At 38.4% G+C, this 16,328-nt stretch overlaps 1 protein-coding gene across 1 annotated transcript; it reads left to right on the forward strand.

The window, feature by feature from the left end:
* The first annotated feature begins 9,979 nt into the window (after window positions 1-9,979).
* masp2 (MBL associated serine protease 2) lies at window positions 9,980-16,092 on the forward strand. Its single transcript, XM_085145515.1, has 6 exons — window positions 9,980-10,101; window positions 10,172-10,394; window positions 10,487-10,664; window positions 11,657-11,788; window positions 12,963-13,159; window positions 13,387-16,092. Exons 1-6 carry the CDS (start codon window positions 10,094-10,096, stop codon window positions 13,564-13,566), a joined length of 918 nt encoding a protein of 305 aa, XP_085001641.1. The 5' UTR covers window positions 9,980-10,093; the 3' UTR covers window positions 13,567-16,092.
* Window positions 16,093-16,328: the final 236 nt, after the last annotated feature.

The following is a 16,328-nucleotide window of genomic DNA, read 5'->3' on the forward strand; positions in this document are numbered from 1 at the left end:
AAGAACAAATTTCCAATCCTTCAGGTTCAAGACCATTTTCCACTCAGGTCGTGGTGGATAGAAATCTGCCGCAGCTGTAGAAAATAAATTGCATGATGAAGAATGTAAAACAAAGATGCTTCCAGAACGAAAAACATACTCTTGAGTAATATACCCAGTAATATACACAATGGATTAGTCTCTCTCTATACCTTATAACAGCTGAGTGCCACTGTATCACCATTAGAATGGGCATGATCTGTCATATTGAAATAGTGGGAGTTTCCATCACAGTTCATTAGTTTGCCTTTTATCCTGAGTGTCATGACCAGGAGCCAATCACGTTGATAGTGTCATTAAGACTAGGACTTCAGGGAGGGAAGAAAGATGATGAGATGATATCAGCTGCCCTGTTTAAGCACAGCATTGTGTACAATATAGGTCTCTAATCACAATAACAACATAGCCATGATTAGCTACTAGAAGCGTCCTTGTTTGGCTCAGCGTTTGCACCTGTAATCGATGCGTTGCCACAGCAGCAGATGAGGTTCTCAAGTAATACTGATATTTTCTCCCAGGGTGTAGTGCCGCTTTTGACTATTTTCAGGACAATTGGGCCCTTGTGGGATGGCAATACACCTGATTGCAGTCGCTCTAACAACATGAAATTCCCCTATGTGTCAAATAGACTGGTTATGATGCAAAGAAAGAAAAAAAAAAAGGGGCGATGCGAGAGCCTAAATGTCACCACAGCATTAAGGGAGACAGTGATAGCTTTTGGTTATTAATGGCTGGTGAAGTTGTCGCGGCTGCTGCAAAAGAGTCATGCCATTACTCTTATTGGAAATCTATGTTTGATGCTTCGGTTGATAATAATTTTTCCCAAGCTTAACAGAGCTGAAAATGTTTAATCAATTACACAAGAAATAACCCCCAAATCATGTATCTGTTAAAGTAATGTGAGTCGTAGCTTGTCAGCACTATTATATCACACAGTATATATTTTGAATATGCTTTTGATGACTCTATTTATTTTACTGTGCATCGCTTAGGGGCTTAATAAAAACAAAAGTGTAATGAGTTTCCTGATTTCTTAAAGTTATATTTGGAAGGCAATTATTTTTTTTCTTTTAAGTTAAAATTCAGTAGTTTAATTCAGTCCATCTATAAGGAGAGAAAAAAAAGTCTTTTTGTAACATAACGAAGGGCAAACCGGTGGCAGTGAGGAACCATAATTAAGGAAAGGATTCAGTGGCACCTGCATGCCATTTCTCATCATTGCTTTCTCGCACCAATGTCACTGACTGCTCTCCTGCCTTGTGGCAGCCCACTGAATTGCTAAAGCTGGAGCCTGTTTGAATTAGCAAGGAAATGACCATATTTGTTATCTGTGGAAAAGAGCCACACCGGGCTAAATTGAAAGAGTAATGGGCCTGACGTCAGGAATGAAATCCTGAACAAAAGGGTCAGCATCAATTCATCAGGAGACATTCTTAGTGATTAACATCTGGGGATGCAAGAAACCGAGATGAACAATAAATTACACACTGAAGACGTGGGCTTAGCGTTTGAGACACTTAGCAGTAAATCCAGCGAGGCACACACATCTCTTATTTACATTTTGTGCTTTCTGTGTTTATATTTATATTTTGAGATGGTGCACATATTGTCTAGACACAACTTTTTTAAATGAAAAACCTTTAAATTATGCACTGTTAACTAATATATGAACCATATCAATAATGAGTAAAATGTTAGAGCCATAAAACTACCTAAGAAATCATCAACAGTGTCATGCATGTTTGTTCCCTAAATCTTCCTAGATGTGTTCAACCAGGATGAAACTTACTGTATAAAGTTCTTAGGGTAGCAGGATTATCAACATCTAGATAGCTTTTGGGAATTATTTGTAAAACATAACTTGGATAATTAAATCATGTGATCATTCTAAACAGTTTAAAACATACCATTTGTGCTGCCTGTCTGCACTCTATAGGGACATCTTCACCTTTCTGCACTCCTGGCTGAAAAATTGTAAAAGTTATTATTAATATTGTACAATTGTTAATAAAAGAGTTATATAACTATCTACTATATTACCAAAGGTTATTTATTATCAACTGAAATTGACTAGTGGCGGAGGATTTTTTTTTTTTAAACATTCCTTTAGGAAAAGAAACAATGAACCACTATTAAAAAAAAACCTGTAAATATAAAAATAAAAATAATTATTCTGCAGAAAAATGTTCCCAATCCATGTTAAATGAAATAACATTACTGCTGCATATGTTTAAGATTAAGCTCATTCACTTGAATGTAAATTTACTTTAAAGTATTTACAGAATCTGTTATATTCTATTTAATGTCCAGCATCATATTCTATAAATCACACCGTATGTTTATAGTGGGTGTCCTGTAAGAACTACTTATCTATCAAAAAATCTGTTGTCCATCAGCTCAGAAACACAGGCCTACATCTTGAATTTTTTAAATTTATATTAAAATACATCATATAATTACATTAAGGAGAAATATGAATCAGTGCTGGCTGAACCTGCACCTGCTTAACTTGCCTGTTTTATTGAACAAGACATGGTCAGAGCTGCCCATCATCCTCAGAGCTTTCCTTGCCAATTTACTTAAGCAATCATTAATAACTTTTTCAAAGTCCAACTTCCCTACATCACACATGTTGGCTGACGCTGTTTTACTTGCTAATGCTAGCTGTTACTAGCTAGTAACTGATCTCAGAGCAGCAAAAGCAGACCAATTTACAGTCACAGACCAGAGTTTTATCCAGAGCATGAATGTGCAAACCACCAGTAAAGGCTGCTGGCCTCACAGACATGACTACACTTTTCTAAGAGATTGAAATAAGCACCGCTTTCAGTGACAATCCGGTCGTTAAGTCTGACGTCACTAGCTGTGTCTGGGCCTAAACTCCGCTGCAGGTCCATATATCAAACGATCACTATGGCATTACTGAGAGTTGAAAAACTGTCTAAAGTCTTTCATCTTTAATAAAATGATCAGCGTTCTGCTCTACCAGGTGTAACAATTGAGTTTAACATCCAGGCATCCATGAAAACGGAATTTATGACATTTAACGGAGTTAGAAGTTAGCACAAAGTTCGCTCGCTAGCTTCTATCAAAATACAATGTAGCATGTCCTGAGTGCGGGGTTTTGGAAACAAATTAAAAAGTACAGCTCTGTTATCACTTCCAACATAAATGAAGACAGAAAACTAAAGAGCAGTGACGTTTGTAGGGTTACTGAAGTTTGGCTAGCTGGTATATAATAATGTGCTACGTGACCGCTAGCGACACAGCTATGTTAGCATAATATAAACAACCTAACTTTTTTTCCACTCAATAAAAGTTAACGTGAGTGTTCTCGGTGGTCAGGAACAAATGTAATCGCATGGCAGGATGCTGTAAAAGGACCAAACTTCAGCCAGGAGAACAACTGAGATAATCCATCCACAATACGAGGTTAGTCATTCATATACTGCTGCATGGGCTGGGCTGTAGTTACATCCTAAGGTTTTAAAAACTGAGCTTAAATAAATGATTAGCGGTAATAAAAGCAGAGGGAGGTCAACAGTGATCACTGACTGTTTTAGGAGCTTTTTTAGATTAAATAGAAGAAAATACACAACATTAAACATGTTAACAACACAAAAGCCATATTAAACGCAGACTACTTTAGGCCCGGAAGTAGGATTCGTCACGTCATCACTTAATGACCGGATAGTCAACTGCGGCGACAAGATGGCAATAGTGTAAGGGATGGGTGCACATCGCAATTGACAGCGATGTCCTTACAGAAAACTATGGGCTCAAATTGTGGTCATAAATATTTTGTACTTGTAAATCAAATGCGTATTTGTGTACTGAGGTTTGTAACCTTGTAAACCAAAATATCTGAAAGTTTTATGTTTGTGCATCTACAGATGGGAATTTGTGTAAATTTGTGATTGACATGACATTGACCAATCAGCTGAAAGGAAGAAAAATCGGGTCAAAATTTGGACTTGTAAGTTGAAATCCACAAGCAGCCAGGGAACCTGAGCGCAGAGATTTACACGTAGTTTTTTGATTTGTATCTGTAACCAGATCTTAACCAAAAATTTTGTAACTCGGGTAAATATTTTTTTACAAACACAAATCTTTTTTACACACACACAAATTTTCATTCTTTTGTAAATACATTTTGCTAAACAATTTTTAGTGCAGTGGCACTTTGGGGTTGTTATGCATATCTGTAAAAGTATAAGTGTATAAGTCTATAAGTATCTGTACACTGTATAAGTGTTCACCAAACAGTGACACTGTAATCGATTACTTTGACTTAAACAATTACAATGTAGCTTGCAGCGAAGAAGAACAATAAATGTGTTTTTGTTATTCATTTGTTTAGTGTTCATGAACAGCCGTTTTTGCCACCTTACCATATAAAGTGAAGGTCAAAAGAATAATATGATAACTTTGAATTAATGTCTGTGTTTTCATACATGAGCGAAGCTAACAAGTGCAGCAGGCCTGACAAAAACACCCACAGGACAAGATTTTGCTAGCATGACTAATGACTTTTATTGACCTAATTTTATTCACCCTATAAAAGAGTCAGACTTGTATCTTGTGATACAAAGAAACTCTAAGCCAAATTTAATATTTTTAAAACAATTACATTTTTGTGACAGCATTAAAATTGTATTGCTTTACCATCATTTAGTTTGACTCATCAGTCTCATCTTTCAGCTTATTTGTTGCTGAACATTGGTGAAGTATTTGCTCCCTGCAGTTATTTGTGTGTTCACACTTTTGTATTTATTCCATTTCCTCTTAAACCACCCCACGGAGAAAACTGAAGTGAGTCCTTAACAAGAAATCACCTAAGACATTTCCAGGTGTTTAAAATCCCATTTACTGTTCGCCCACACACAATGAAACATGAACAACTGCAACGTTAATGGAAACATTAAACTGAACCTGCTGCTCTTCTGCTCCCCTCAGAACAAAGAAAAATGTTAATGTGCTCTATGCTGACGACAGTCCATCAATTCTATTTCTTTAGCTCCTGAATATCTGGCCTCGAGGATTCAAGAGAAGTGTGACAACAGAGTGAAATTCTGGAAATGTGAGGTGGGGAATGATATCTGAAACCTTCCTCTCTGTTCTATAAATTGAAGTGCCTGCAACATTTTACATCGCTGCGCTGTAAGACGGACAAATGAGTGAATGAGTATCTGACACGACAGACGTCATGGCCTGTCCTTTGTTTTTGTCTTTAAATCATCTGTTATTTGCAACAGTTGTGGAAGCTTAAACTTTCTATGTAACTACAGCGGACGAGCAAATTACAGTGGATTAACTCTACATTGTTCCTTCGTGCTCAAATCAACTGACACATCCCCACTTATTCAAGTCCTTAATTACAGTTTACAGCCTGTGGGTGGTTGGGACTGCTCTGATTGCAGCCGGTGGAAAGGAGAAAGAGGATGAGAGTGTGTATGAAGATGGCACAAGGGTGTCGTAGTGAGGGTAAATACACTCACCAAGTATGCTAGCATGTCTAGTAGTATAATTTGTTCACACAAGATGTTCGGAGAGCTACTATAGCTTGGGAAAACTGTGTTAGCAGCATGTTGAGATCACTGAAGTGCCAGCAGAGAGGGGTGTAAATATTTGGTGTAAAGTATTTTCTCCTTTTCCTCTTTCCACCATCTGGTATTAGCACTGAGCTCTCTCTAAAGCTCCATAACTGCCACATGTTGACTCTCCAGTCACTGTCTCTTAGTCATTTCAACTGATCGGACCTATTCCTTCTTCAGTTACCAGCTGACTTTCTATAAGGATGCACTTCATTACTGCATGGCACAGCAAGCAGGTGGAACAGTGCTGTGAGGATGGTGTCTGTCTTGCGCGCATGGCCAGTCAAGATTTGATCATGCTGAAATCAAAACAGCCTCAGCTTTGTGTTGCTGCACGTTTTGAGTGCATGCTCAGCTTTGTGTGTGAGTAAATTATCTACGGTACATGCACAAACGCAACACTGACCTGAGTCTTGCCGATGTGCGTTTTTCATGACGCACGTGTACAGTACTTGCCCCAGTAATAATATGTATCCCGAAGCCTTTATAATATTTGTGTAATGAGTGCATTAAGGATGGGAATCAGAGTTGCACAATTAAAGCTACATGTAAGCTCCTCGGGCAAACCATAAATCCTTGTTTTAAAACAATAAATAATAAATAGAACCGCAAATAAACAAACTGCACTATTGGCTGATAATATTTTTATTTAGTCATTATTATTTTATTATTTGTAAATAAAATGCAGATGTATTGGCAGTAGCATTTATAACAGCAAAGAAAGCAAAGAAGAGAAGGGAGAAATATCCCTCAACCACAAAATGAGTATTGATGTGTAGTTTGTTGACCACAGGGGATTACAACAACCAGCATGATCCAAGCAAACAAATAGAAATGTTATGAAAATTCCACTTTAACCTTTAATGTGATGATCCTTTTTCAATCTATGTATAATTACTGCCTCCAGTCCACTGCCAGTCAGAACAAAAGGAAACTTTTTGCACACCTAAAGGCAGGACCTAAGGATGTTAATAGTATGTCGAGGTTAATTTTTCATATTTCAGAAAAGGCAGCAGATAACCGCCCAAGACTCACAAAAAAAAAATCTGTGTTAGTCCCGTCAATAAAACAAACAAGCAGTACATTATGAGGGATTAGCTGTCTTGCAACTTTTAATTATTGCTATGGCATTTCAGTGCCAGTTGTTGCAGTGTCAATTAAAATGTGGACTCACTCTCAGCAAAGGCGTAACTTAAAAAAAATCCTTTCCACATTAAGTGACTGACTTACTTTTTCTTTTCTTTATTTTTGTAACACATTGTTGTATATTTTTGGACAGTGTCATCTTTTGGTTTGGGACATAACAAAAGGGGCAATTATTTTTCATAGCACCAAGTAGGTTTGGATAACTTTTCTCCCTTAATCTATGACATCTTCATTTAAAACTGCATCTACTCTGGTTATCTTTGTCTAATATAAAAAATTGTTTGATGATCTGAAACATGTAAGTGTGACAAATATGCAAAACATTAGGAAATCAGGAAGTGGGCAAACACTTATTCACACCACTATACATGTAACCCCGTTACTGAAATCTGTTTAGCCAGGAAAAGGGAAAGACAAAACTGTGATTGACCTGACAGAGACAAAGAGACATTTAGTCCTGTGCTAACACTAATGGTAGCCCATTGGTCAGTCCTATTTGGACTTTGTATTTCCCCAAGCTTTTCTGACCAGACTGTCTGTGCAACCATTTCAACTCTGTTACATATTTTACCAATAGAAGACAGATTAATTTCAAAGTTTACCTGATTTATTTATCCTGGAATTTCACAACCATCAGAATCCACAGGTACCATATTTTTCAGAGAAAACACTTGTGCTAGCACTGATTTGCACCCCTGTTAAATATATATAAAACAAACACAGAGTGGAGGTCAAAGCTATTAGCTAGCGAGCGCCAATATAGAGCTGCATCCATAAACTATATGGGTGCAATGCAAAGGCTTGGAGACTGCTAAATAATGCCAAGTAGTAAAATACCAGAACTTCATTCACTAAAATTGAAGCACTAGCATTCTGGTGTTATTTGCCAGTGGAAGGCCACACTAAGGCCCAGTATCAGATAAATAATGATATTTGAAACTGTATATCAGGCTAAACTACTTCATTAAACCAGTGGAAGTAAGGTGACCACAATAAGTTAAACGTATAAATACAGAAAGGGTTTTGAACTCAAATTATTCAGTTTGTGTGGCACATTTAAGTTTTTGGTGTTTTTGGCTTTATGCTGTTAGCACCCATCATATGTAAATAAATGCTAAGTCAATGTCAATCCTGTTGTTATATCTTAAAAATATAAAACAATATAACAATGAATGGATACAATAGATACAATAGAGCATGCTCATATGAAAAGAGCAGGTGAAACATATAAAATGTAAAGGGCAGGTTTGGTTTAAAAGGGCAGTGACCTCTTAAAGTAAAATACTCTATAATCTAACACAAAACTAAAAGCTGATCAAAACTTAAAAACACTCGGCATTGCCTTCAACAGCATATATCTATTTATGTATGCTGTATCTATTTAAGAAGCCATACCAAAGATTAAAACTAGGTAGAACACTTTTAAGCCAACAGTGAAACATTCACAGGGGCTGGCGAAATAAGAACACTATCAGGTTGTTTATAGTGTTATGATAGATGATGCAGCTCCTTGGAGAGTAACCCGAGTGAAAATAGCCCAGGATTTTTCTCTATTTTCACCTCCATTATCCTAGTGGGTTCACTGGAAATAAAAGCTCAGAAGCTTGAAATTAATAATTAAATTAAATTGTACTCTCAGAGACAAAAAAAGAACAAGACCCCAGGTCAGGATGAATCAGCGAGCATAGCTACTAATTGTTTATTTTCACGATGAAGTTAGTCAGAGGGTGTCATTGCTGTTGATGCATCACACTGGATTCTAAAAGCCTGAGTGGCAGCAGGATGATATCCAGCAGGAGAACATCTGGCATGAGCACACACTCCACTGTTGCCCAGCATTATGGCTTGCAATTAGGAAAACAACAAGGTAATGGTTGAAAAAGAGTACTATCAAAAAGGTGCGAAGGGAACTTAACTTTGATGTTTCATGTGGATAATTATTGTAATTCACTTTGAGTACTAGCCATTAGAGCTTTAATGTTAGGGAAAATGTGGGTTTGGTTATTATAAGCAGTTTATTGTACAACTGTTGCTGGGTGAAAGGCCTCAGTCCCTTCTGAATAACATCAATATACATATTCCATCAAAACAGCATGAATACGCTGCTATTCCCTCATTATAATAGCTTTTACAATGAAGTCTGACCCAAAGCATTTGGCGAAGTGCTGAAAAAAACTGATGCAATCTGGTTTCATCCGCCGGGAAACTGCTGTTGATGTACCACTGAATGTTTTCACCCCTAATGAAGTAATTAGGTGCAAACAAAAGGGCCAGCCTGGTAAATGTTGTGGGTATAGTGTATTTATTTTTTTGTGGCTTTTATTTAACAACCTCGCAGCTTAGCCATTATAAGAGCAGCGTCTAAAATAATTAGTTGTCTAAGTCTGGTCAGCATCACTGTCTAAACATTTGTGTGTAGTACAAGTGATATTTGATTGAGAGTGATACAACACTTCGGCACAGTATATATTCAATTAATTCAATTTTATGTATATAGTTTCAAATTAAAACGACAGTTGCTTCACTTAATATTGAGCAAGCACTTGACAACAGTGGAAATGAAAAACTCCCCTTTAAAAGGAAGCAACCTCTGGCAGAACCAGGCTCAAGGAGGGAGCCATCTGTCACAAGTAGTTGGGGGTGAATGAAAAAGAAAAGAGAAGAGGGAATCAGGAGAGAGAAGTAAAGAAGAATCACTCATTGCAATAAGGGAAGTCCCCAGTAGCCTTGCCTAGAACAGCCTGATAATAATGAAGTACAATAGTCAAGCCTAGAAGTAATAAATGCATTAACTATTTTAAGTTAGAGGTCATTATGTCTTTAAGACATCCATGCAATTTAACTAATTGGTGTGTATCATGTGGCTTCATTAGAAATAAAGCTTGGTATCGAATGTATGCTATGCCTTCTAATAACCTAGCCTAAGGGAAGCATGTATAATGTAAATAGAACTGGTCCCAGTACAGAACCCTGTGGAACTCCGTAATTATTCTTAATGTGTAAAGACAAGCTGGAGTCTATTAGAGAGATATTACTCACTGCAGTGCAGTACTTTTAATACATAGGACATGTTCTAATCTTTGTAGTAAAATATTGTGGTATAGAATGTCTCATAGAAATGAATCTGCTGTCATACATCCGTTTGATTTATTCCTAACTGAAGAAGGCGGAGAATGAAAACAAAGTGATCATGTGTCTCGCTCACTTTGTTTACCTAAATGTCAACCAGGCAGGACAGCTGAGTTCATTTACCCCCAGATTAGTGAAAGCAAACCATTTCTACACAGGCACTGTCCGGGGAATGAGAGCCCAACATGACCAGGTGAGTGCTAGTTATTCATTTTTACAAAGCAATCCTTGTAACTGTTGCCATCACACCTAATTTTTCCCAGTGGCCTCTATGTTGTTGTTCTTTTTTCTCTACTCCATGTCTCGCTGAGTGTGGAAATGACAGGGTTATACGGCACCTTCACCTCTCCCAACTTCCCCCAGCCTTACCCTGACAACCAGCACGTAGTGTGGAACATCACTGTCCCAGATGGCCACAGGGTCAAACTCTACTTTACCCACTTCAGCATGGAACTCTCAGACCAGTGTGAATATGACTACATCCAGGTACATTTAGGAGGAAGTCAGCCTCCCATTATGTGCACTGACTTGGCATCAGTAGCTTGCTCACTAAAAGGCCTCTGACCTTGTCAAACCAGGTTTTGGCAGAGGGGAATGAAACCTTGCGGTTCTGCGGAGAGGAAGGGAAGAACCATGAAAGCACCCCGAGGAATACAATCATCCTGTCAGCCCGAAACCTCATGTCAGTGGTCTTTAGGAGTGACTATTCTAACGAGGGACGATTCACCGGCTTCCAAGCATTTTACACCTCAGAAGGTGATGCAAAATAGTGACATTTGTTGCCAGAAGGGAGACACATTTTTCTCAGTTGTAATTACACAGAACAAAGAGTAGTGAGGTTTCTACTGAAATGCAGTCTTCACAGGTATATGCAGTCTTTTCATTAATTCACATTAATAAAGTCAGACAGCAAACTACAAGTACAATGTACGGTAATATTTAGAAAACAGCAGGAATAATGCTCCACATCAAGAAATTATTTTAGAAGGCTCTTAATTTTATATATAATGTAACTGTTATTTATTCATGGTGCTTTCATTACAGGCCCTCCTCTTTATCTTCTCTTGGGATTTAAATGACTCTGAAGTTAACAAAAAAAATGTGTTTTCCCACAGTTAAACTGTTATTTTAATTGGCTGCAGTGGCACACCCAAGAGACTTTTGCAGAGCCTATGAAAAAACTGTTTTTGTGATCATTGTTTAGTTTCAGCTAATTGGGAGTCAAATTTAGCATGAACCAGATTCATTTAGTTTCTGTGTAAGTTTTAACAGTAAATCAGTGGTTTTCAAACTTTTACCCTTATGCCCCAGTCCGAAAGCCAAAAAGACCCCTCACTGATCACATCCCCACTTCTTCTTCTTCTTCTTCTTCTTTTTTTCTTTTTTAAAAAAAAAACCAGACATCCACAATTAGAACCATCAGAAGAGCATCAGAGTGTGTTAACTTAGCTTCAGTCCAGTTTTCTCTTGGCTTCCACACTCCACTCCACCTCTATACTCCACCAACGGGACTCCACAGTTGGAGAACCACTGCAGTAAATGCACCTGAGTTAGAAAAGTGTCTTTTGTTTCTATCTCTAACAAGTTTTGAAGGCCAAGATGGCATATGCACTTCAGCGTGATGTAAATCATAGAAATAATCATCAGATTGCTTGGTAGGCTAAAGGTTTTAGCAGATTTCTACTCATTCTCAGGTGTGTTCATGGATGGGGGAGGGGATGCATATTTATTGATTTACTCTGTCACAGACATCAATGAGTGCCTGTCCAAGGTAGAAGGGGAGAGAGTGTGTGATCATTTTTGCCACAATTACATCGGTGGCTATTACTGCACGTGCAGACAAGGATACCTTCTCCATGACAACAGAAGATCCTGCACAGGTAAGAACGATACAGAGCGAGGCTCAAGAGGCATGTTTATCTGAGCTCAATCACTGTGGGTCAAAAGCTATTTAGCAGGGTGCAACGTTAAGAACTTGGTATACATTGTCTGACTATATTGATTTGTAATTAGGGTATTTTTGGAGCTAAACACGCTACTGCTCAGATCTTCTCAAATCTGAAACAGCAAACACTATTTACAGTGAAGAAAAGCAGGTGTCTGACCTCTGCTTTGAGACAGCAACAACGCATTCAATTTCCCTGCATTCACTGACGATGTAAACACATGAAATGGCCTAATCTTTCAGTTGGCACAGCAGCACACCCCAGAGTGTCTTTGGGTTTTTTAAGGCCATTAAAATACGAATAGTTCCTTATCAGACTTTTGAAGATGAGCGTAGAAATGGGATCAGACTGCTGCGTTGTAAACTTGTATTTCAGTCTAATTGTTGTCATTTGTCATTCAAAATGCTCTCATTATTCCAACTACTGCAGGAAAAAAAACATGTCCCCCCCCAAAAAAACAATTTGGTGATATTTCACACAGGGCACACACTTGCCAGTGCTCCGTACTGGATTTCATTTTGTCATAGCTGGCCTGTGCTCACTAATTTCAGACTGAAAAAGCATACTGATGCACAGAGTAGTTGATCTCTGCCAGCTGGTGTAAGGCGAGGTTAATTACTGTCGATTCCTGAGGGAAAAGCGACTTCAAAATGGCATTAAAAATTGATACCTGTGTGCAGCACTAATAATGTACTGACACAAGGTAATTAATCACAATTACGAGCTGATGTGCCTTAAATTATTATTCTTTGCCAGAGGAAAAAGGGTGACAAAACAAATCATGCGATGAATAGGCAAAAATGATTATCTGCCTACAGATTGTACTAATTATATGAATTACAGCAACTCTGCCTCTTTGCAATCCTCATTTGTTTTTGTCTGAGGCAACATCTGCACATTTGCTGGGACAAAAAGGCAAAACCTAAATGAATCTCATCATTTATGATGCCAGGAAATGTTTCAATTGATGTGAAACAATTATTTTGTTCTAATCAAAAACTCTTTAAAGCCAGCACTTCAGAACCCAGCAGCTGTCGGTACAGCTTTACAAAATGGTTAAATCAGTGCCTCAAAATGATCACCTTTAGTGCATGAGTCTTCTTCGCAGTGCCGTGCCAGAGCCAGGTGCTGACGTCTCCTTCGGGGGTTCTGAGTAGTCCGGGTTATCCGAACCCCTACCCACCTATGAGCCGGTGCAACCACACCATCCATCTGCCAGAGGGCTCCAGAATAATCCTGAACTTCCTGGAACCCTTTGACATAGAAGGACATCCAGAAGCCCCCTGTCCGTATGATATGTTGAAGGTCAGTTGTGCGACTCCAAAGTCTGAACACACACAAGCTAATGAATGAGCAATGTATTCCTCCTCATGCTCGTGGAGGTGGTTTTGCCACTGACTTGTCCTGTTTGGGTGATATACTGTATAGCTATTGCGGTTTCATGCATATTTAGCCAGACATCAGTTAGGACTGAATCGTGCTTGCTTATTTATTTATTTCTTTTAATTCTATCTAATGTCCCGACATGAAAGATTTCAACAGCTGGAAAAGAGTATGGGCCCTTCTGTGGCCCAACGCCACCAGATCGGATTCACACGGGAAGTTATGACGTGCGCATTGAGTTCAGGTCCGACTCTAGTGGAAAAAACAAGGGATGGAAGATCAAGTACACCAGTACTGACGCAGAGACCCTTTCTTTGACTTCAGACTGATGGCACTACAGTTCATGGACTCTGTTTCTAATTGTCCTTATTTTGTGTAAGATCTTGCTATTCTTTGTTACATAGGCAAATAAAAAGAGATTAAAATAAAACTGTTGTATTATTTAGATCCTCTTTGCTCATTACAATAAATACCGTGTGTCCAACTTTTTACCTAACAGTGTGCAGTCAGACGAGCATTTTCATTAACTTGGGTTTCCTCAAATTGCTGTGGGGGATTTCAGTCATCCTCTAATCTAGCCAAGGAATTGAAGAAATAAGAAAATCATTTAAGAGGGTCTAGATGTCAGTAAGTCTGGTCCAATAAGCGCTGTATGCTAGTCATTTAACCGTCATACATTATGCAGCTTGTTCTTAAACAATCCCGGCTACGCTCCTCTATCAAAACAATCATTATAGGGTTATTTAGTCCAAAGAAATGACTTATCCACACAACATTTCCTCCAGCCGTGTGCCCCTCTGAAGGTGTCAGTGAGTGACAGAAAAATACTTGTGCTGATTTATTTTTATTGTTTCTTCTGCTCCAGTGTTTTGATTTCCTTCTTCCTTCTCCCGCAGAATTAGGTCAGCGCAATTTTTCAGTGAACGTGTGACTTTCTTAAACCACAGTTTGTTAGCTTTGATTGTGCTGTTTTTCCCAGCCACATATTTTGTAGTTTGGAGGAAACAACCCCGAGCATGATGTGTAGCTACTGACCCACAGATCACCTCGTCATTTTCAACCCAACAGAAATACGAGGTCCTGTGTGGACATGTGCGCTGTAAACCGTCAGCCCACACGGGATTAAGGCTTGTTTACAGCATGAAATGCCAGACAGCCCTCGGGGCTCCTGTGTGCTTACCGAGCAAACCTGCAGTTCTTACCTGAGCGCCGTTAAGTCATAATCTAATCCGCATGGAAGGTGTAAGACATGACGGAGCAATTGACCGCTCCTGTGCTCTCCCGCGCTCACTCCTAACTGTCCAGCCTAGTTGGAGCTAATTCCACAGGAATTACGCACACCATGAAACCTATTAACCAGCTGTTGAAAAATATCCAGCCGCAGCACGCTGCCAGTAGGCTGTCAGGCTTATAGCTAATATGCCCATCACTATTACACTAGTGCACGAACTCAGTTAAGTTGCTATAGAGAGAAATATAAAGTCTCAATATCAGAGACTGCTGCTTTTTTGTCATTGGTAATAATGTTCCTGACCACGCATACTCCTTCACCTTCACTAATAGGTGTTTAGAGTCTTCAAATTCAATATCACTAAGGAGATCCCTTGGTTTTAAGGCCAAACGCTACTGCTGTGTCACTTTACAGTGCAAAGCCTTTGAGGAAATCTCAAAAGTACTGAACTTTTTCCTTTTTTTTTCTTTCATTTGGATTGTATTGGATTCTAAATGCTTTCAATATCTGTCACAATAATGTGGGACAACAGCACTATGGAAAGTCTGAAGGCACATTTAATGAAAAAAATAAAATATAAATCCCTCCTCCACCATGTAACATGTATAAATAAGCACCACCATATACAATTTCCTTTAGCTACTTGTGGAAAATTAATATAAAACAGCCTCCTACAACCTGCAGTTTTTCTTGCTGATGAGCTGAGGCACAACTTTTTATTTTTTTGGGCATACATGGACACAATACCGAGTAATTATAAGCTGCTTACAAATGCTGCACTTAAAGGGTATCTAGTATGAAAGTACAAGCTGGCAGTGACATTGTAATTTCCCCACAACACGAAAAAGAAGAGGTCTTTCTGTAAATTCAGATCCTTCATTTGTGCTCATTGTTCAGGACACAGATGACAGGCATGAGAAAAGATACATCCCCATGAGTCACATGGACACTGCACATGCTGTCCACACCCTCTTACATCACACTGCCAGCAGCCTCATGCATAATAAGCTACAATGTCACACACACACGGGGGTCATATGAATGAACATCTAACTTTTTATTATTAAAGCAATGAACGTGTCTGTGTAACCAATTCAAACATATCTGGCCAATTTTTGCTCCCCTTTTGTATTTATTCCCGTTTCTGCACTCATCATTATTTATGAGGTATTTCTTCTCCTCTTTCAGATTCTATAAAACATAACACAGTGAAATTTCACATTAGGGTGCACAGTTTTGACAAATATTGCAAGATTTTTCAGCATACTTGTTAAAAAACTCCTTGACTTTTAATGCAGTTTCCAAAAATAGCTAAAAAATATGACTTAAAAAAAATGCATTAACATGGCAATATCAGGATGACCTGGATACCAGATTTTCACTTTAAGACAGTAAAAGCTAAATTATGTGTTTAGCTTTCTGTAACTAATTAAAAGTAAGCTTTTACCTGTGTAAACTGAAGATCTAAAATCTCAAATGCAGTGCATCCCTTCAATCATAGCAATAGTTAAGGGGCAGCAGAAGGCAAAACTGAAAAGAAAAAAGTGTAATGATGACTATAAATGTAACAGGCAGCCTTAAAACAACAGTTCTTCATTTTTGGAGAAAAAACACTTTCTTTCTTTTTTAAACTTTCTCACTGTGATAAAGCAAATAAATGTGAGTTAGATTAGAAGACCCATTTTACTTAAATACACAACAGTGAACCCTGGACTTTGGCCTAGAGGCGCAGCAACTTTTCTGTCAACTAGCGAGGTTGCCGGAAATAAGAGAATCTCCCCAAATACTGAGTTATAGCTATAAGTTTAGATTTGTTTATCTGTAGTTATTCTCACAGCATGAAACACAAAATAAGCCAGT

This window comes from Neolamprologus multifasciatus, chromosome 20 (genome assembly GCF_963576455.1).
Source record: "Neolamprologus multifasciatus chromosome 20, fNeoMul1.2, whole genome shotgun sequence".
In the NCBI taxonomy this organism is placed as follows: Eukaryota; Metazoa; Chordata; class Actinopteri; order Cichliformes; family Cichlidae; genus Neolamprologus; species Neolamprologus multifasciatus.